This window comes from Pinus tabuliformis, chromosome 8 (genome assembly GCF_031772625.1).
Source record: "Pinus tabuliformis cultivar Carrire ecotype Pingquan chromosome 8, CPIR1, whole genome shotgun sequence".
NCBI lineage: Eukaryota > Viridiplantae > Streptophyta > Pinopsida > Pinales > Pinaceae > Pinus > Pinus tabuliformis.
In genome coordinates this window covers 942,178,175-942,199,546 of record NC_142294.1, presented here as the reverse complement: position 1 = coordinate 942,199,546, position 21,372 = coordinate 942,178,175, and the positions used below count along the sequence as shown (strand labels likewise).

The 21,372-nt window shown below is 40.9% G+C and overlaps 1 protein-coding gene across 4 annotated transcripts in view; it reads right to left on the bottom strand.

The window, feature by feature from the left end:
* Positions 1-21,169, bottom strand: part of LOC149238602 (uncharacterized) — a 349,551-nt gene extending 328,382 nt beyond the window's left edge. For 2 of the 4 annotated variants that reach the window (XM_089373104.1, XM_089373107.1), the window contains exons 1-2: positions 20,705-21,169; positions 20,505-20,580 (exon numbers count right to left, since the gene is read on the bottom strand). In XM_089373104.1, coding sequence (XP_089229230.1) covers positions 20,505-20,580; positions 20,705-20,734 — 106 coding nt within the window. In that variant the 5' untranslated portion in view covers positions 20,735-21,169. The remainder of the gene's footprint in view (positions 1-20,504; positions 20,581-20,704) is intronic. The other 2 variants (XM_089373106.1, XM_089373105.1) reach the window with 2 other exon arrangements.
* Positions 21,170-21,372: the final 203 nt, after the last annotated feature.

The window sequence follows — 21,372 nt, the reverse complement described above, 5'->3', positions numbered from 1 at the left end:
TTTTCATTCTACCCTTTCCCTTATCTTGAACAGAACCAAAAGAGGGAGGAACATATCGGAAAGGGTTGGATGTATCAGTTTGAGGGATAGAGGAAGAACCCTCAAAAATCATAATGGGGGTTGGCAGCCATCATTTTTTGTATCTCCCTCTTCCTCCCAATTTCAGCCTGTATGTCTCTTTGCCTAGCCTTATCTTCTTTAAATTTCTCAAAGCTGGCCAACAAATTCTTCCTAATCTCCCCAATTTCTGGTGAGGTACATGGGGTAATTTGGCCTCTAATCCCTGCCAAGTGTTGTTTCAGCCTATTAATGCCCCCAGAACCTTCCTTAATTTCCCTATGGCAAAATTTGCATTGCATTTAACTATCAACCATTTCAACATATGCCCAAGCAGGATCTCTTGCTCTAGGTGCCATTTTTTGACTAGGAAATGAAAGCAAACAATCTGAAAATGAATGAAAAACAAAAAAAAAAAACAAAAAAACCTTGATTCAATGTTCATTTATTTGACAAAAAACACTCTCTAAGCTTTCTAGATATGCACCTAAAAATTACTAACCAAAACAGATTTATAGAGGTGAAAAAAAATACCTTCAGGCACAAACTGCCTCCTCAATGCTGCTCCAAATGGCTGCCCAAGAAGCTCCTCACTCCAGCTACAATGCTCCTCCAAGACTCCTCACTGCTGCTCCAAACCAAGCTCAAGAACTGCTCACTAACTCTCAAAGAAGACTCTCACTCAAATGCATAAGATTGTTGTGAGAGAATGAGATCACTTGGGTGTGTTAAATAGGGTTTGGGAGGGGGAAATGGACCCCAAAAGTCATTTAGCAAATTCATATAACTGCTTGGAGTCCAAACCAACCAAAAAACACTTTAAAAATCCATTAAAAATTTATTAAATCGCAGTTTGACGTGTGCCTGGGCGTTTTTTTGTGACTCGGCCGAGTCATAACGGAAACGGCCGAGTTGGCCGAGTCAGCCATGACTCGACCGAGTCATTCAATGACTCAGCCAAGTCATGGCTGACTTGGCCAGTCGAACCGTTCCAAGGGCCGGGTCACAGCAGAGGGTAATGGCTCGGATCAACCCGGCCATTTCGGTATCGAAACGGTCGTTTCTTAAAACAATGATCTCTGCTAAACTCTATAGTTTTTTGACCAGGTACATAAATTCTATAAGCTTCTAAATTATCACAATAACCAACAAACGTACATTTCTTACCTTAAGCTTTCAGTTTGTTCCTTTTCTCTTTTGGCACATGGAAGAGCATAGGACAACCAAAGATTCTCAAATAACTCACCTTGGGCCTTTTACCAGTAAAGACTTCTTCAGAGTCTTATTGTCTAAGGCCTTCTGAGGAGTTCTGTTTTGCACATAGACAACAGTATTTGCAACTTCTCCCCACATAAACTTTGGTAGTTTTTTATTATGCAACATGGCTCTAACTACTTCCATAATGGTTCTATTCTTCCTCTCAACCACACCATTTTGTTGTGGATTGTACGGCACATTGGTTTCTTTTTTTATTTTGGCGTCTTTGCAAAGATCATTAAAATCATTGGAGGTGAACTCTCCCCCATTATTAGATCTGAAAACTTTGATCAACTTTCCAGTTTGATTTTCAATCAGACCCTTGAAATCTTTGAACATGTCAAATGTTTCGCCTTACTTTTTCAAAAAAAATATCCATGTCTTGTGAGAAAAATCATGAAATACAAGTAACCACGAAGGGAAGTAAAAGGCATAGGTCCACATAAATCAAAATGTATGAGTTGAAGTACCTAACTAGTTGTTATTTTGCTTGAAGGGAATGGTCCCTTTATATGCTTTCCACTTGCACATCCTGGGAAAACTCCTTCATGATCCATTTTGATCTCAGACATTCCGTAAACCATCCTCCTTACATGAGGTAAGGCTTTGTAGTGTAGGTAAGCGAATCTTTTGAGCCATAGCTCACACTGAAGAACAGTATCATGGACTAGTGCATGAATGGGTTTACAATTGACTTTGTAAAGCCCTTCACATCTTGATCCAAGAGTGAAGGCTTCTCTCATACGTCAGTTCAAAGGCCAGGTTAGAACTTTTCCATTAATAAAAGAAACTTTCATTCATTTATCTTCTACAGCAGATATAGATACAAGATTCTTTTTCAAACCAGGAACATACAAAACTTCTTGCAGAAAAATAGATTTGTTATCATTTAACTGAAATGAAATTGAACTATAATCTTTAACTTTGTTGAAATTTGGTACCAGAGGACAGGTGGTTCCCTAAGGCTTTGATCTTTGGCCTAGGGAAAAGTGTCCAAAAGAATTTAATTTTTCTCCTAAAGTAACTTTATAATTTTTATAAAGTTAAATCTAATTTGAAAGTGACTTTAAGTGATAAAGTTACTAAGTCTAATTTTAAAGTGACTTTATAAAGTCAATGAAAAATTAGAAAGGAAAAGTGACTTTGGAAATAAATGACTAAGTGGGTCTTTATTAAAGTGGGGTGAATTAAAAAATAGAAAGTGAGATTTAAATGAGCATTTAATCTCAGCCATTGATCTAAATCTATTTCAGCCATTGGATTTAGGGATCACCCAAAAGCCATTTAGGGTTGGGTTAAGGGAGGAAAAGGAGGAAAAAGATCATTCATTCTTTCATGAGCAGATTGGGAGAAGGAGAGCAAGAGAGCAAAGGAGATTTCTGGACAAGGAGGAGAAAGAGGCAGCAGTTTGGCACACATACCAAGGCAGCACTTCAGCAAATCCGTACAGCTCAAAGAACAAGCAGAAAAAGGCAGATTTAGTGAGCAAAACAGTGAAAAATTTGATTTTCAGCACGAATATCGAGGAGGCGATTTTCTGCACGAATTTCAAGGTCTGTCCGTACAAGTCTGTACGGCCATCCGTACGGTCCGTACACTTCGTACAGCCATTTTCCAGATTGTCTGTTAGCTGAAAAAAAACAGATAAGTTTGCTTGCTGGAAAAATTTCTGTTTTGCTGATTTTTTTGCTGAAAAATTTTCTCTCTGTAAAAGGCATTTTCCATAAATAAAGAAGAGCTCTCAAACTGGTTTTCCCCAAGAGTTGTAGGGGGTTTTTCCAGGGTCAAGTTGACCAAAAATCACTGAGTTTAAATGTGTTTTAATGGCTGATTTTAATTGCTGATTTTTATTTCTGCAATTTCCAGCATTCTGAAAAATTTCCAGAATTTGTGTTTTCAGCAATATTTATTTTTTCAGTCTGTTAAATGTATGGTTATGGAAATGGGCATTTAACTACATGGGAGAAATAAGGTGAAACTGAAAACCGGGGTGGGAAACAGAAAATTTTACATGGTATCAGAGCTTGAGTGCTGAAGGGCAGTTTGGGACAGCAAAAGGAAAAAATACAGCTGCTGATTTTTTCACTCAAAAAATTCCAGCAAGCTGATTTTTCATAAACAGCAGTTTTATCTTTACCACAGCAGTGCTATTTTTCAGTTTTAGGACAGCAAGATGTCATTGGGATTGAGGGTGGAGGATAGGTTGGATGGGCATACAAATTACAGCGTTTGGAAGGAGAGAATGCAGAGTATCTTTGAGGAGGCAGAAGTCTGGGATATCATGGTGCATACAGCACAGCACCCTGTTGTTGTGCCTACTGATGCAACTCAGTTGACAGCTTATAATAAAAAGAACAACAAGGGTAAGAGATTGATTCTAGACGGAATCAAAGACCATTGCATTCCTCATGTGAGAGGAAAGAGCAATGCCCATGAGATGTGGACAGCATTGTCCAATCTCTACCAGAGTACCAATGAGAACCGGAAGATGGTCCTGAAGGAGAAGCTGAAGAACATTAAGATGGGGAATGATAGTGCAGCTGGATATCTCACAAAGATTACCAATGTGAGAGATGAGTTGGCAGCGATTGGAGAGGCCATTCCATCCACTGAGTTGGTGCGTATTGCAGTGAATGGCCTCCCCCGTTCATGGTTGAACTTTGCTGATGGGGTTTGTGCACGTGAGACCCTTCCCACATGGGAGAGGTTTTGGGATGATTGCATTCAGACAGAGATCAGGAAAGGACAGCTTGGGGCAGCCAAGCCAGTTGAGCAGGATGAGGACGTAGCACTGGTGGCAGGAGGCAAGAAAGGCAAAGGGAAGAAGCAGGCTTCCACAAGCGGTGGTGGAGGCAAAGGCAAAGGTAAAGGTAAACAGGGTAACTCACAGAAGGACTATTCCAAAGTGAAGTGTTGGAATTGTCAGAAGATGGGACACTATGCAGTTGTGTGTCCGGAGAAGAAGAAGAAGAAGGGGAAGAACCAAGATGTGGCAGCTTCAGCTGAGATTGAGGACTTTGCAGGTCGTTTTGACCGGGAGTTTGCGTTCATTACATGTGAGTCCTCTAGTGCAGGATCACCTGCCACACAGGTTCAGAGGGAGCATGCTTTTCCCTCGATTAGCGGAGCATCTACAGGTATCTGGTATGTGGACAGTGGGGCTTCACGCCACATGACAGGAGTCCGGGAGTACTTCTCAGAGCTTTCAGAGAGTGGCACTGATATTGAGGTAGTACTCGGTGATGACAGAGTTGTTAGAGCAGTCGGGGTGGGTACACTGACATTTCAGAGGGAGTCCAGACCTCCCTTGAAAGTGTCAGATGTTCTTTATGTGCCAGGGATGAGGAAGAACCTCATATCCGTCTCAGCTTTGGAGGACAGAGGATATGAGGTACTGTTCAGGGGAGGACAGGTGTTGATGTATCCCAGGGGCACTCCAGCTGATTCAGCTAGAGTGATAGGTGTACGCCATGCAAAGGTGTACAAGTTTGCATTCCAGCCCCTTTTGGCATTGAGCAGTAGTACCGACAGCAGAGCTAGCAGTTCTGAGCTGTGTGAGATTTGGCACCGCGGGATGGGGCACATGTCTCATGGAGCCTTGAGGACATTGCGGGAGATCACTACAGGTGTGCCAGATTTCAGTACTGATCACCATGATACTTGCAGAGGTTGTGCGATGGGCAAGTTTGCCAAATCCCCTTTTCCCAGCAGTGACAGCAGAGCGACTGGGATACTTGATTTGATTCATTCTGATGTGAGCGGTCGGATGTCTCATGTTTCCTTGAGTGGATATGAGTACTATGTTTTATTCATTGATGATCACTCCAGGAGGACCTGGATTTATTTCTTGAAGACCAAGAGTGAGGTCTTCAAGCGGTTTCAGGAGTTCAGAGCTCTTGTGGAGACACAGACAGGTCGGAAGATCAAGTCCCTGAGGTCGGACAATGGAGGAGAGTACACCCTTGGAGAGTTTGTTGACTATTGTGCGGAGGCAGGCATTAGGAGGGAGTTCATTGTTCCTTACAACCCCCAGCAGAACGGGGTTGCAGAGAGGAAGAACAGATCCATCATAGGGGCTGCTAAAGCCATGTTACATGATCAGGGGTTGCCATTGTTCTTATGGGCAGAGGCCTGCAACACAGCTGTTTACTTGTAGAACAGGAGTCCGCATCGTGCCTTGGGGCACATGACTCCGGAGGAGGCTTTCTCTGGGAAGAAGCCTGATCTTGGTCATCTTCATATCTTTGGATGCATTACATACTCCTATATACCCAAGGAGAAGAGGACCAAACTAGAACCCACCGCAGAGAAGGGTATCTTTGTGGGCTACAGTGAGACCTCAAAGGCCTTTCGGATTTACATTCCTGCACAGAGGAGAGTTCTTGTCAGACGGGATGTGAAGTTCGAGGAGGACAGGGCCTTTAGGAAGTCACGGGAGTTAGAGTATCTGGATCAGCCAGACCCTCAGCAGCAGTTGAGTCAGTCGCAGGGATCCAGTGGGCAGGGATCAGGAGGATCCGGAGGTACATCTATGAGGATGTCAGGTCCATCAGTGAGCAGTGGCTCGCCGAGCCAGAGGGGTGGTGCTCCGGGCAGCATGCAGAGCAGTTCACAGAGCAGTTCACTAGGGAGTCCACTGATGGACAGTTCACACGGTACCTCAGCTTCTACAGGTTCAGGTGCAGGCAGGAGGACAGCAGACAGACAGTCAGGAGTTCAGGCTACTGATGGTGATGAGGAGGAGGAGTTTCATTCTCCTATGGGAGAAGCATGCTCAGGGAAGAGGAAGCCCAAGTGGCTTCAGGACACCTTGAGAGATGCCACATCTGTTGCTGAGCCGAAGAGGCCGGTCAGAGAGAGTAGACCACCTGAGAGGTTTTGTAGTTATATGGCGATGGTTACCAGCATCCTTGACTCTGAGCCTTCTAGCTATGAGGAGGCAGCTAGCCAGCAGGTCTGGAGAGAGGCCATGCAGGAGGAGTATTCTTCTATCATGAAGAATGATGTTTGGGAGGTGGTGCCGAGGCCTGAGGGCAAATCCGTGGTTACTTCCAGATGGCTTTACAAGGTAAAGCATGATGCAGATGGCAGCATTGAGAAATTCAAAGCGAGGTTTGTGGCTAGAGGGTTCTCCCAGGTAGAGGGAGTTGATTATGAGGAGACCTTCGCTCCCGTGGCTCGATATACTTCGATCCGCTCCATTATATCGATAACAGCAGAGATGGGTTGGAAGATCCACCAGATGGATGTGAAGACCGCATTTCTCAATGGCTTCATACAGGAGGAGGTGTACATTGAGCAGCCACAGGGCTTTGAGGTGCATGGGAAGGAGTCCCATGTGTGCAGATTGAAAAAGGCCCTTTATGGCCTGAAGCAAGCTCCCAGAGCTTGGTACTCCAGGATAGATGCATACTTGCAGGGGATGGGTTTCACAAAGAGTGAGGCAGATCCGAACCTTTACTTTATTGTGATTGGTGAGGAGCCTCTCATTCTGGTGCTGTATGTGGATGACTTGATCATTACAGGTGCAGAGAGACTCATAGAGCACTGCAAGAGAGATCTTGCGGCGGAGTTTGAGATGAAGGACATCGGCTTGATGCATTACTTTTTGGGTTTGGAGGTGTGACAGGAGGAGGGGCATTTCTTCCTGGGGCAAGGGAAGTATATTGTGGACATCCTTAGCAAATTCCACATGGAGGATTGTAGACCCATGTCGACACCGATGATCACCAACTAGAAGAAGCTTCATGCTTCGGATTCCGAGTTGGTGGATCCCACATTGTACAGGCAGCTGATTGGTTCCTTGATGTATTTGGTCAACACTAGACCAGATATCTGTTTTGCAGTCAACACGATGAGTCAGTTTATGTGTGAGCCTAGGAAGGTTCACTGGGTGGCTGCAAAACACATTTTGCGGTACTTGCAGGGGACAGTGGATTATGGTCTGGACTACAGGCAGGGAGATGGAGTGAGATTGGCAGGATACACTGATTCTGATTGGGCAGGTTGTGCTTCTGATAGGAAGAGCACTTCAGGGTGTTGTTTTGGGTTGGGTTCCGCAGTAGTGTCATGGTTCAACCGGAAGCAGCAGTCAGTAGCACTGAGTTCAGCGGAAGCAGAGTATATGGCAGCCAGTCTAGCTAGTTGTGAGGCCATCTGGCTTCGCAAGATGTTGTTTGGCTTATTTGGTCAGCCGTTGAGACCTTCAGTGATTTACTGTGATAATCAGAGTTGCATTAAACTCACGGAGAATCCAGTATTTCATGACAGGTCAAAGCATATCGGGATCAGATATCATTTCATCAGAGACTATGTTCAGAAGGGAGCTGTGAAGCTTGAGTATATTTCCACTGATGAGCAGGTTGCAGATATTCTTACCAAAGCCTTACCACGGGGCAAGCATGTCTACTTCAGAGACAAGATGGGTGTGGTGAGGAACACCTTCCTCGGTAAGAGGGAGTGTTGAAATTTGGTACCAGAGGACAGGTGGTTCCCTAAGGCTTTGATCTTTGGCCTAGGGAAAAGTGTCCAAAAGAATTTAATTTTTCTCCTAAAGTAACTTTATAATTTTTATAAAGTTAAATCTAATTTGAAAGTGACTTTAAGTGATAAAGTTACTAAGTCTAATTTTAAAGTGACTTTATAAAGTCAATGAAAAATTAGAAAGGAAAAGTGACTTTGGAAATAAATGACTAAGTGGGTCTTTATTAAAGTGGGGTGAATTAAAAAATAGAAAGTGAGATTTAAATGAGCATTTAATCTCAGCCATTGATCTAAATCTATTTCAGCCATTGGATTTAGGGATCACCCAAAAGCCATTTAGGGTTGGGTTAAGGGAGGAAAAGGAGGAAAAAGATCATTCATTCTTTCATGAGCAGATTGGGAGAAGGAGAGCAAGATAGCAAAGGAGATTTCTGGACAAGGAGGAGAAAGAGGCAGCAGTTTGGCACACATACCAAGGCAGCACTTCAGCAAATCCGTACAGCTCAAAGAACAAGCAGAAAAAGGCAGATTTAGTGAGCAAAACAATGAAAAAATTGATTTTCAGCACGAATATCGAGGAGGCGATTTTCTGCACGAATTTCGAGGTCTGTCCGTACAAGTCCGTACGGCCGTCCGTACAGTCCGTACGGTCCGTACATCCGTACGTCCGTACAGTCCGTACATCCGTACGGTCCGTACAGCTCGTACAGCCATTTTCCAGATTGTCTGTTAGCTGAAAAACAGATAAGTTTGCTTGCTGGAAAAATTTCTGTTTTGCTGATTTTTTGCTGAAAAATTTTCTCTCTGTAAAAGGCATTTTCCAGAAATAAAGAAGAGCTCTCAAACTGGTTTTCCCCAAGAGTTGTAGGGGGTTTTTCCAGGGTCAAGTTGACCAAAAATCACTGAGTTTAAATGTGTTTTAATGGCTGTTTTTAATTGCTGATTTTTATTTCTGCAATTTCCAGCATTCTGAAAAATTTCCAGAATTTGTGTTTTCAGCAATATTTATTTTTTCAGTCTGTTAAATGTATGGTTATGGGAATGGGCATTTAACTACATGGGAGAAATAAGGTGAAACTGAAAACCGGGGTGGGAAACAGAAAATTTTACAACTTGGTGAGTAGAATTATCTCCAAGGATAACATTTATATTAAACTCCCTCTCAACTAGATTAGAGAGTGTTTCTTTGTAACTAGTAAAATGATTGGAAGCACCACTATCAACTAACCATAATTTGCAGAAGAAGAACTAGAAAGAGCAGGAACAAGAAAACATTATGATTGAGTTTCTGCTACATGATTTCTATAACTTGGATTTCTTGTTTTCTCAAGATGGTCTTCTTTTTTATTTTCAGATGTGTCTTTTTTATAATCATATTTGTTTTTGAATCTAAGTGCTCATCATTTTTCTATACAATCACGAGCAAAGTGACCACGCTTTTAACAGTTAAAGCATCTAACTTTTGACATGTCTAAATTCCCTTTATTTGATTTGAAAGCAGATTTCTTTTTATTACCTTTCTTTCTCTTGTCATGGCTAAAAGTGCGGTAGGTTCCCCTTCTTCACGATGTGAAATTCTCCCTCTGGAGATCATTTTGGCCTCCTCGTGGATACATTTTCCCAAGAACTCATCAAAGGTGGGAATAGTGTTAATATTGTTGATGGGGTTGATAAAAGTCTCTCAAACAAGAGAAAGACCTCTATGGGCAATCAACACCATTTCTTTGTCGAGTAAAACTTCACCAATTGTTGGTAGTTGATTCTTGATTCTTCTTTGTTCATTTTGATGTGCTTTAGTTGATTCTTCAAGGCAATAATCTAGTTCAAGTTACTAACTGCAAACATGCCAATTAGTTAGTCATATATTTCTTTAATTTTCTTCAAACCAGAAACATAAGTAATGAGATGATCACTAAGAGAATCAAGGATCATTTTTCTAGCTTTGATTTCACCATTTTTATGTTTGGATTTGACAACAGCACTTGAATTCTCTAGTGGATTGGCTACTGTGTCTTCAACATACTCCAGAACTTTGTGTTCTTCAAGATTGATATCAAGTCTTGCTTTCCATGGACCAAAGTTTGAAGCATAATTCAGTTTCTCCTCTACCTTGAAGTAGGACGAAGTCATCTTAATCAAAAAACTTTGGCATCAAGTGGGGTCTCTTCAGGTGATCTTTGGTCTCCTTGGACTTGACTTCACCAAGGCTTTGATAATATGTTAAAATCTAAAAGTTCTATGCAGAAATTTAAAAATTACTTGAAGAAACTTGAAAGTTCTATGCAGAAAATTAAATGGAACTGAATGTATTTTTCAGAAATTTGAATGTGCTTTGCAGAAAACTTAATGTACTTTGCAAAAAATTGGATGGAACTTAATGTACTTTACAAAAAGTTGAATGTACTTCGCAAAAAATTGAATGTTCTTTGCAGAAAATTGAATGCTCTATGTTGTTACAATTATTTAGAATGCAGATTTCTTCTTCAAAACTTTTCAGATACTTAATGTACTTTACAGAAAGTTGAATGTACTTCACAGAAAATTGAATGTACTTTGCAGAAAATTGAATGCTCTATGTTACAATTATTTAGAATGCAAATTTCTTCTTCAAAACTTTTCAGATAAGCAATTGTAGATAGAATATAAACTTAGGATCATATGAAGATAGTCAAGCACAGATATGAGACACTGAGATTTTGGTCCAATGACCAAAGAAAAACCCCTTAAGGGGGAAACCCAAATGATTCTCCTATTAAATTTATTTAATTGTTTAGCAAAGTACAGAGAGAGAGAATGAGAATGAATAAAGTCACCAATGTCTGATCAACTTGCCACTGAAGTGCACTTGCTCTTTGCTTGAAGATCTCCTCCTTGTCTTGATCAAATCATGTCCTTCACACTTGCTCCAACTCTTCCCTTGCTCTTGCTCTTCACTAGCTCTCACACTTCTCTTGCACACACTCAACACTTGCTCTCCTTCTTCACAATGAACATGCTACTCTCAACTCTCACTTGCTCTTGCTTAAACAGATGAGAAATGAGAGAAATTACAAAATGAATTCATGCCTTAAGCCAACAATAGGATAATTGAATTCCATGAAGGAGGAGTTACTTGAGGAGAAGTGCAACTCATCCCAAGAATTAGGGAGAGAGAGAGTTATACATAGACACGAGAGAATATTTCGTGAGTTATAAATTGAACTGAATGAGGGAGTTACAAATGCATTTAATGACGAGTTACACATTTGCCATACATTGAATTAGTGAGGGAGAGTTACATTCTCTTAAGTGTGGATTTACTATTTTATTCCAAGAGAGAGGTTTGATTTGCCAAGTAAGAAATTCTCAATTTAATTTACTTATTCCATAAGAGAATTCATTTTTATTAATCCATTAAAGGTGAATGACTTTAGACTATTTTATAAATAATAGTATCATAATAATAATAATACTAGTAAGGATAAAAATATTAATTCTTGACTTGTATAATCATGATTGATTTGATTTTAAAGTGGATTCCATATGTCGAGATCATCATTAATCATTTCAACATGACTTTCTGCTTTTGGAAAGTAACTTCCAAATTGAGTTGTGTCTTGCTATTTTTGGAAAGTCATATTAGAATTGTCAGAAATGAAATTTTATTATAGGTGGTTCAAACAAAACTGAAAGATATGATTTCTTCTAAGAAAAATTCATCCCTGAGCTGCCAAATTTTAACATTATCTTCCTTGATTCAACTAGATTGATGTCCTTCAAATGAGGTTGAGTGCTTCTTATTTATAGGCTACTTGAGAGCCTTTATAGGCTGACATCTACAGTTTTTTGGCCAACTTGTCATTCGCAAGCCAACTTGTCTTGGAGGGTGCCTTTGACTCAATTTTGATTCCATAAAATCTTTTGAATAGATACAATATGCCCAAAAGGGTCTTTACATATTACATTGACTCAATTGACTCCTAGACCTTTATGATAAAGCCCTAGAAGCACTCAATGGATGTTTGACTTACAAATAAAATAACCTTGAGCATGAAACCCATGCTTCAAAATAGTAATAATAAAATTTATTTTTCTCTTTATAGCAAATAAAATTATGATTATATTAGACATTATGAAGACCAAACCTAGTTACGAATTTCAACACTCCCTTTTAACTAAGGAGGTACTCATAATCCATACATGGTACTTGGACATTCTCATACTGAAGAATTCACATAAAAAGAGTTGGATTGGTAAGCCATCTCATAAGCTATTTGTTCAACTTATCTTAGTGTGTCTCATCATATCAACCAACATTGTTATATAGCAAAGCCTTGAATAACAACTCTATCTCTCCACAACAATAGAGCACAATGCGAGGGAGACAATGACTAATAGACACCCTCATCAATGTCTCTCAAGGCACATACCCCATTTGGATGTTCACAAAGTATATCCTTCTAGGACCATTCCCATCTTGGATTAACACATCCTCATGGAATTTCCCTTTCGACTACTCTTGCCCATTGGATGCCTACCTTAACCTCAAAGAGTATTGGATTCAATCTCAGATGCTTACCCAATCTTCCATTCTTTCTTCATAACATGAAGACAAGAATCATGTGTCTATCTCTCCCTCTCAACTAGGAAGGATCTACTCATTTCTATAAAAGAAATATACCCAAGCTTGCTCTTAACAAGGGACTTGTTACCAACAGCAGCGCTCTTCGGTGGAGATCATGGTACTATCAGTTGCCTGTAGGGCTATTCCTTTCGCATCATGTCATGAACTTCAACTTCTTCATCATGGAGCCTTCTTTTTCTTCATAGGACATCAGTCATCTTCTTCATCACTTCCTTCAACGAAACAATGTGTTGAACCAATAGTCATGTCATCCTTCTCTTCATAGGGGAGTGACCTTCTAGTCCACATATGGCTATTCTTCATACAGCTACCTCTTCCAAGTCATGTTACTTTCGAGATCTTTCATCCGATTTCATGAGTACTAGTTGTAGGTAACTTTCTACAACCTTCTTCTGATAGCCATGTTTCAACCGAACCAGATGTTTTCAAAAGTCAAAATGAACATCAAATCAAAGTTAACTCTTTATGGTGCCCTTTTGTCATGACATCAGCTCCTTGAAATATCAACATCCTGCACATGCATGAATCCACCTCCAAGACATATATCAACAAGGTTTTTTTTTTTCCAACATATCAGGGTCTTCATATCTTTCTCCATGGAGATGTTATTGCAAGAGGCCTGATATTAATGACAAGGATACTAATTTTCCAACAAGACAAAAAATTAGACATTTCTCGTGGTGGCAAGAGGCCCAAGCATTAGCAATAGATAGTAGATTTACTTGTCTTTTCTATTTTCTAGTAGTGTTTATAACTATTGACTCTTTCATGGCGGCTAAACGCCTACAGACAGGCACGGCCATAAGCAAAGCGACCAAACATTGGAGGCTGGCCAAAGCAACGGAAAACATAGCTGAGCTAGTTATGGGGATGAAGGGTCTTATCTTTCAAACAACCAGAAGAAAAGCGAATGGTCTTGCTGACCATCTGGCCAACTGTGGAGCAGACAACCCCAACATAGCCATTGACAGATGCTGGCGGGAGTTTGACGACCCAACCATAAAGGAAGCATGCATACAATTGGCAGCGAAAGATCTTACTCAGGCTACCCAACCTTAACCGAGGATGGCACTTGGCAACAATCTCGACACTACGAGGAGACAGGTAAGGAGTGTCAACCTGAAACCATCAACGAGCTGATTGGACATAGGGGGCGGTGGTACTCCCGGCGGCAACAGCTCCTGCAGATTGGAGATCATAACGATTTAAGCGACGGGATCCGGCACATCAAACACTGTCCTTTCAGCACGCACGGAAAGGATTTGCATGGAAAGGAATCACTATCATTAATGGCAATTCTGAGTGGAAGACGGTGGTACAAGGCCCGAAGGATCAGCTTCAGGCATGATAGCACAGGGAGCATACCCACCCTCACGCGCCACCACCCTTTGCGAAGGTTTTTACCACACACTTGGCACCTGGCTCGCCCACCTTGCAGTTACATCATGAGCTCCAATTCCTCCAGGGACAGGCCCGCTTGTGCGACTCCTCAGATCACCTACCAGCAAGGTACCACCACTATCAGAAGCATTTACTCTGATCCCCTGAGGAAGCATCACTACTATCATTATAAAAACAGGGGCAATTACCCTGTTCTCCTTATTGTTCTTAACGTCTGTGTTGAGAGTGGTTCCGCCTACAATTCTGGTTCAACTCGGGCAAGCCACGAGAGGTTCACCATGAAAGAGGGGAGCAGTCGCTGCGAGGCGGCTAACAGGGAACTTCAGGCAGCAAGAAGTGGCTACGAAACCAGGACTGCAACCAGGATCAAGCGCAAAATGGCAGAATTGGAGGCTGAGGCAAAGCGTGAGGAGGACGGTCGCTCGGAGATGGAGGTCGCCGCTGAGGTCAACTGGGTAACAGACCCCGGCACGCCTGCGAAGAGGGCCACACAGTTTGTGCGCACCAAGGCGGAATGCTGGCGCATGAAAACCTTAATTGCTAAAGCGCTGGAATCAGTCACAGAGGTTAATCTCACCACTCAGGTCAATCTCACCACAGAACAGATGGCCAGGATCACAGATTACAACAGCTCCCTGGACAGCAAATTAACCGCGGTGAATGAATCGATCAAAACCCAGAACCGTCTGATGATGCTGCTCATCCAGCTTCTCAAGAACTCCATTAACACTGCTCCTGTGGCGCAGCCAGCCACTTCCAACGTGAACTACGCTGCTCAGCCATCGACCTCTGTAGCGTTTCAGCCTGCATCCCTGGAAGAGCTGCAAGCGAGGATCGACAGCCAAGTCAAGAACAGTGGCTTGGATACCACCGCCCAGATGGGTAATTACTACCTCTAAAGTCTTCATGTCAGCCCCTTTCCTGACTCGCGCTCTGGCTTCTCTGTTATCTTTTTACTCTGTTATCTCGGCTTTAGTCTGTGTTTGTTGCTCGGCTAATACTTCTACCATCGACTCACGGTAGCTCCTGTGGTCTAGAAATGTTTTGCTCTGTCTATCGCCACCCTGCGTGGTGTGCCTCGTTTTGGTGTAATTGTAACACGTCTTCTGAGCAGGCGATTAGCCCAGGAATATTGTACATCCCTGCTCACACTGCCTTTGCAGTTTTTTGTATTATACTTGTTATATAATATAATCTTCTTACTTACAAAAAAAAAAAAAACTATTGACTCTTTCATATTTATTATGATATTTTTTGTAAAAAATATATGACAATTTAAGTTTGAAGTTTGAAGTTGGCAATTATAACTCATTAGTAATGAATTATGAATATGATGCTTCATGAAAGTTGAAAGTTGTTTCATTTTATAACATTTCATTTCATGTTAAATATTATTTGTTTTAATGATTACACTTAGTTTACAAATACAACTTTGGTGATCAATGGTGATAAATATTATATATTGAATTTTGAAAGATTGAAACTTTAAGATTGATGAATCATGAGACTCAATATGTTGTATGTTACTATGTTACTAACTTGTGGACGTGGTTGATGAAGATTAAAACTTCTAGATGATTGTTGTTATATGATTCAGTCTATGTTTTTTAGGTTCTTTATATCCAATTCATCATTCTACATGTTTTTGTTGACATATATGCATCAAAATATAAAAAATATAAAATATATATATATATTATATAAAAAATGCTCTGGGATTCACTCATAAACCGGGGGCTTCTGAAAATGTCGCTCCCGCTCCTAAGTAACCCTGGCTAAGACAATGATCACCAAGTCTGTGAATGTGTCTAGAATGTATGTCGAGACAATGATTGTTATGGAGATACATGTATGTTGAGGCTGCTAGGAGATAGGTCTGAGTCCTTTTCTGTGATATCCACCGAGACTTTACTGAAATAACCTGAGCTTGATGACTGGAATGCTTTACCAAAATCTCAGAGATTTGCGAGGTACAGTGACTGTAATTACCCACAAACGTGCAGACGCATCCGAGTTCTGTTCTACCCTCCTGTAATGCGGATTTCAAACCCTGTACCCATCCCGGGAATTGCAAGGAATCCGAGTTCCTGTACTTGCTCTTTTGTGCAGACCCTAGTTGGGTATTTATAGTGGTTTGCCTCACATATTAAGCCGATGTGACAGTGTCAAGAGATGTGTTGGCCGACTTCTTCAAGAGATTTGTTGGCCGACTTCTTCAAGAGGGATTGTGCTTGTCATTGGAGAGCTATTTGACAATGTTTATGACTCAAATACATTTGATACATGTCCAAGAAGGGTTCTTCCTACATGACATTGACTCTTTGACCTTTAAAGATAAATCCTAAGGCTCTCAATGGGAGCCATCTATACATAAAAATTCTTGCTCGTGAAACCCATGCAGCAAGGCATACAAAAACAATTTTATTCCTTTTATTTCATCATTTACAAAGATCATGTCATTATGAAGACTGAACCTAGTTACCCTTTCTTCAACATTCCTCTTCGACAAAGTGAATGCCTGTCAAACTTGCCTTAAAGCAGTTGCAACTTCTCCTTGACCTAAATTTTCGGACCAGCAATCCTGACTGCAACTTTCGACCTGTCTGCAGAAACGCTTTATTGCTCTGAGAAGCCCTTTATTACAGTCCTCACCAATTCTGATTCTTCCATATTGTCCCCTATAGTTGCAAGTTCATCACGAACTTGCGAAATCCTTGTGAGATATGAAGTCGCATTCTCTGAACTTCCCATCTTGATGTCCTTGAGCTTCTCTCAATACCATCTTCCGGTTTGCGTTTTTGTTCTTAAACAATGCTTTCAAAGCTTCCCACACGTGCCATGCAATCTTCTTTCCAGTGGGATGAGATATCAAGTGATCTTTGACTCCATCAAGAATGATAAACTTGGCCTTTGCCTCTGCTAGCTTACATAAAGTCAAATCTACCGCATCAATTGGTTTTGTAATCTCGTTGTTAGCATGATCCCATAGACCATTTACCAACAATACTAGCTTGATTATTTCCTTCCACAAACTAAGTTGAAAATGCCTTTCAAATGGTCTTCAAACCTCAAGCCAAAAACAATCTTTACCAGCTCTCCTCCCTTCAATAGCAAGACAACTCAGCTCCCTCCTAGAGTTGATCCCTATGCACATTTTTGACCCAACTGCTCTTCAAAGTAGCTCTGAAACAATGTTAGAATTCCATGCATCGCAAGTCTGGTCTATGCCTTAGCTAGGAGACATAACACACTGAAAGCGCCTAACTTTACAAAACTTTTACATGGTGGAAAATTACACCAGCAATTAGATCAATAGACAGTACACAAGAATTATGCACCAAAAACCTGTTTCTTATCAGTCCTTTAACAAGAAAACCTCACGGCTCCCATACCAAGGATAGTAGCCCTTTACATCCCTGTCCAATACACAAAATAGAATGTCTATCCTTTGCTTAAATACTCAGGGTTGAGGGTTTGTTCTCTAAGCCCTCTCTACCCAAACAACAATACAGTGGCAGTCCTTTGCCCACCTTAATTCATCCAAACAATAAATAGCATACCAAACAGTAGCTTTTCACCTTGTTGTAGCAGACAGCACTCCTTTTCCATCCCCAGCAACCCTCTTGAAACCTTCCTGTAGCCCACTCAGCCAGCGTCCTTTTGCAGATACAGGCCTTTCTCTTATCCTTGTTCTCTACAGCAATGCACAGGCCCTAGAGCCTGTGGCCTTTCTCCTTGGCTGCAGCCTTCTCTGGCTTGCTAAAACAACAGAAAACTTTTTCCTCCAGTTGTCCTTTCCCTTATGTGGCTCCTTTGCTGCCTTTGTCACTATACACAAGAAGAAATGATCCTTGATTTCTCTTGTCTCCAAACCTCTCCATTGGTTTGTTATTTATATTTGTCCTTACGTCTCTTAAGAAGCCCTCTTTTCTTTCAAGAGCCCTCCAACTAAACCTTAACAATAAATTAGAATTTCCTTGGGTTCCAAGCCCACTCTTTTGGGTCCAAAACCCCAAACTTTGGATGCATTGCCCACACACTCACTTTGTGGGTGTTTCTCTCTCACAAGCCTAGCACCAAGGGCATGTAAGAGTACCTCCTAATGCTACCCAATTTCAACACCAGTAACCATGCTTTACAGTTCAACCCATAAAAACTAAATTAAATCAGAAGCATACAAAATGGTTGGAATTTCTACAAAGCTTTACATTTGTTCTTAAACATATTAGTGGACAAGTTGATAAAAGTGTTGATGCTTTAACAAGGATAAGTTTAGTTTTGGAGGAATACAAAGTAAATGTGTTCGGTTTTGACCATCTGAAGGAGACGTACAAGGATGATCCGGATTTTAGTAGAGCTTATGAAGCATGTGAAATCCCAGTCAGCAAGAATAAAGAGCCATGGGCGGGATATATGTTGCAGTAAGGACTGTTGTTTAAGGGAAGCTAGCTTTGCATTCTTAGATGCTCCATGAGAGGAAATTTGTTGCAGGAAAAACACAGTGGTGGTTTGGCTGGGCAATTTGGACAAGTTAAGACTTTTTCCCAAGTCAGTAATCTTTATTATTGGCCAGGAATGAGATCTTGATTCTTAAGTAACAATATTAGTTGAGAACTGTAGGATCTTCCAATATGCAAAGGGGGGAACTCAAAACACAGGGTTGTATCAGTCATTACTAGTTCCAAGCAGACCTTACGATGATGTAAGTATGGATTTTGTGTTGGGTTTACCTAAAACTCAGAAGAATGATGATTCAATTCTGGTTGTTGTGGACAGGTTTTCAAAATTGGCTCTTTTGATACCTTGTTTCAAAACTAGTGATGCAACTCATGTAGTGAATTTGTTTTTCAAAGATATTGTAAGGTTGCACGGACTTCCCAAAAGCATAATTTTAGATAGAGACAACAAATCTGGGGGGCATTTCTGGAGAGCTTTATTGAAGAAGCTCAGGACAAATTTGACTTTTAGATCAGCTTATCACCCTCAGAGAGATGGGCAGACTGAGGTAGTAAACATAAGTTTAGGAAATATTTTGAGAATCTTGGTCAGTGAATACCCAAAGCAATGGGACCGAAGTCCTTGCACAGGTCGAATTTGCTTATAATGATTCTCCAAAAAGGAGTACGAAATTGAGTTTTTTTTCAAATTTTGTATGGTATGCAACCCAGAGGAATTTGTGAATTAAGAGACTTTGGAGAGGCAAAAAAGAGAAGTGCCAAGGGAGAAGATTTCACTACAGCAATGCAAGAATTACATGATCAAATGAATAACAAATTGCAAAACAGCAACAATAGATACAAGCAGAGAGCAGACCTGATAAAAAGAGATGGGAAACCTAATACTAGCACATCTCAGAAAAGAAAGATTTCCAAAAAGAGAGCATAATATGTTGAACTGAAGAAAATTGGGCCCTGTATGACCGTGAGGAAGCTTTCTACCAACACATATGAGATTGAACTTCGATTGAACTTCCACCTGATGTTGAGATTTCACCCATTTTCAATGTTGCGGACTTATATCCCTATAAGGAAGATGAAGTAGAGCAAGTGACATATGCACCTGACAGCAAACAACCTCAGAAGATTCAGTGGAAAAAGCAGTTACCTACAGCAGAACCATTGCAGGCAGAAGTAAATTTGACCAAGGAGATTAAAAAGCAAGGAGCAAAGAAATATTTCCAATATTTGATTAAAGTGCCACCCATTAGATGATGTATGGATGACTGTCACAGAGATACAAAAGTAAGGCAGCAGAGTTGAAGATCTCATGCATAGGAGTCCATGAAAAAGCCGTTCATTGGGAGTCTGATGCAGGGGCATCGCTATGAAGTTAATTGCTGAACTCTATAAGGTGGAACAAATTGTTACTAAAGGGAGTGGGTTCCCTTAATTTAGATTTAGGAAATAAAATTAGTTTGAATAAAAGATCTGTTTCCCCAAATCTGGACTTAATCACTGTTTTATTTAGATAGTTACTTTGTTAAGATTTGAATTGATTCGATCAATCCTTAACGGACATTGATTGATTTGGTATTGAAAAATGTAATCGGGAAAAAGTAGAGATAGTTTTGGTACAGGAATAAGTGTTCTAGGCATAGAGAATAAAAAAATGATGTTTTTATGAAGTATAGTTCATGATTTTCTCTTCAGAATTCTGAGTTCGGTGCTTCGATTTCATATTTAATTCCCAATTAAAGCCTATAAAAATCAGAACCTGTAATTCATCACTCTGTGTTTGATATGGATTATTAAAGCTTCGGCGTTTAAGCCTAGCTGTAAACTTGTGAAATTGATGATGTGCGGCATGAGAATTGGAAGGTTTTTACTATCACCTGCATCACTGAACTTCACATGCATAATATAATAACCTTAATCTGAAAGACGTTGTCTACCAAGCGACACTTTTGCCCCGGACTGCCCACTGACATTTCTACCAGGAATTTGCTTTTTTCCAAACAAACTGTTTCTATCTAGAATTTGTTTTTTTTCCCAACCATTTATAGTGTTGGAAATGAATTCAGCATCCCAAATCCTGTAACAGCAACCCGGAATTCCAAAACTTTCAGCCGAATTTCATCAAAATCTCACCGGAAAGCGAAACGGTCGCCTCTTTAGACTACGCCAACTTAAAATATCCCCCGCACTAGTTGCCACGGAAGTGAAGCAAATAAATAAAATCTCACCTTCCTCATCTATGGAAATTTCATCAATCACATCGTCCTCGTCGATGAACTCTGATTCGCTCTCGTCCTCGTTAGTCTGCCACGAAAACCCTTCAATTAGTTATATTTATCCACTGTCATCCACTCAGAACCTGGGTTCCAATCAACAAAGCAGCAAATATATTCAGAATGGAAAAATGAAATGAGGGACCGTTATATACCTGATGTGCCCCCTTATCCATTCCAACCATACATTCAATGGCCCTTTCCAGGAAAAATAGAAATCGGAGTACTCTGCTTCTAGCTTTGATGCTAGTGGTGCTTCTTCCGCTACTACTTATGCTTCTAGTTTGACTGCCAGTGCTACTTCCACTGCTTGTGGTGGCTATAGGTAAGGATTTCGCTATCCTCTCGCTCTCAACCTACATATGTATATGCTACTACCCCGGTCCGCAGGTTCTCGACAGAATAGCAAATGTCATATATTTATCAGTGTACCCAGCCGACGAAGTGCTATATAACTAATCCTGCTCACAGGAGAGGTACGCATGCAAACTGCAGCGGCAATAGTCCACTTGCACCTATTACACCAAACCCTTTACCCTCGGCCGCCCTTCTTTCAATTCCATCGTGAACTCGCTCATTTGGTGAACGGGTTCTCAAACCATATTTCTCTTCAATTGAACTAGGAATAAGCGGCAACCGTTATCCCGATTTGCAGATTCGTTCAACTTGCTGACATGGCTATTCGGACCCACCTGTTTATCTCCGTTTCCATTGACGGACGTTAAGGTTGATTACCAATGTACTTAATGGATAGCACTCCCGACTCCCGACTCCCCGTGGATGAACTTCACATATCCGAACTATGATTTTTTCCGGAAAAATA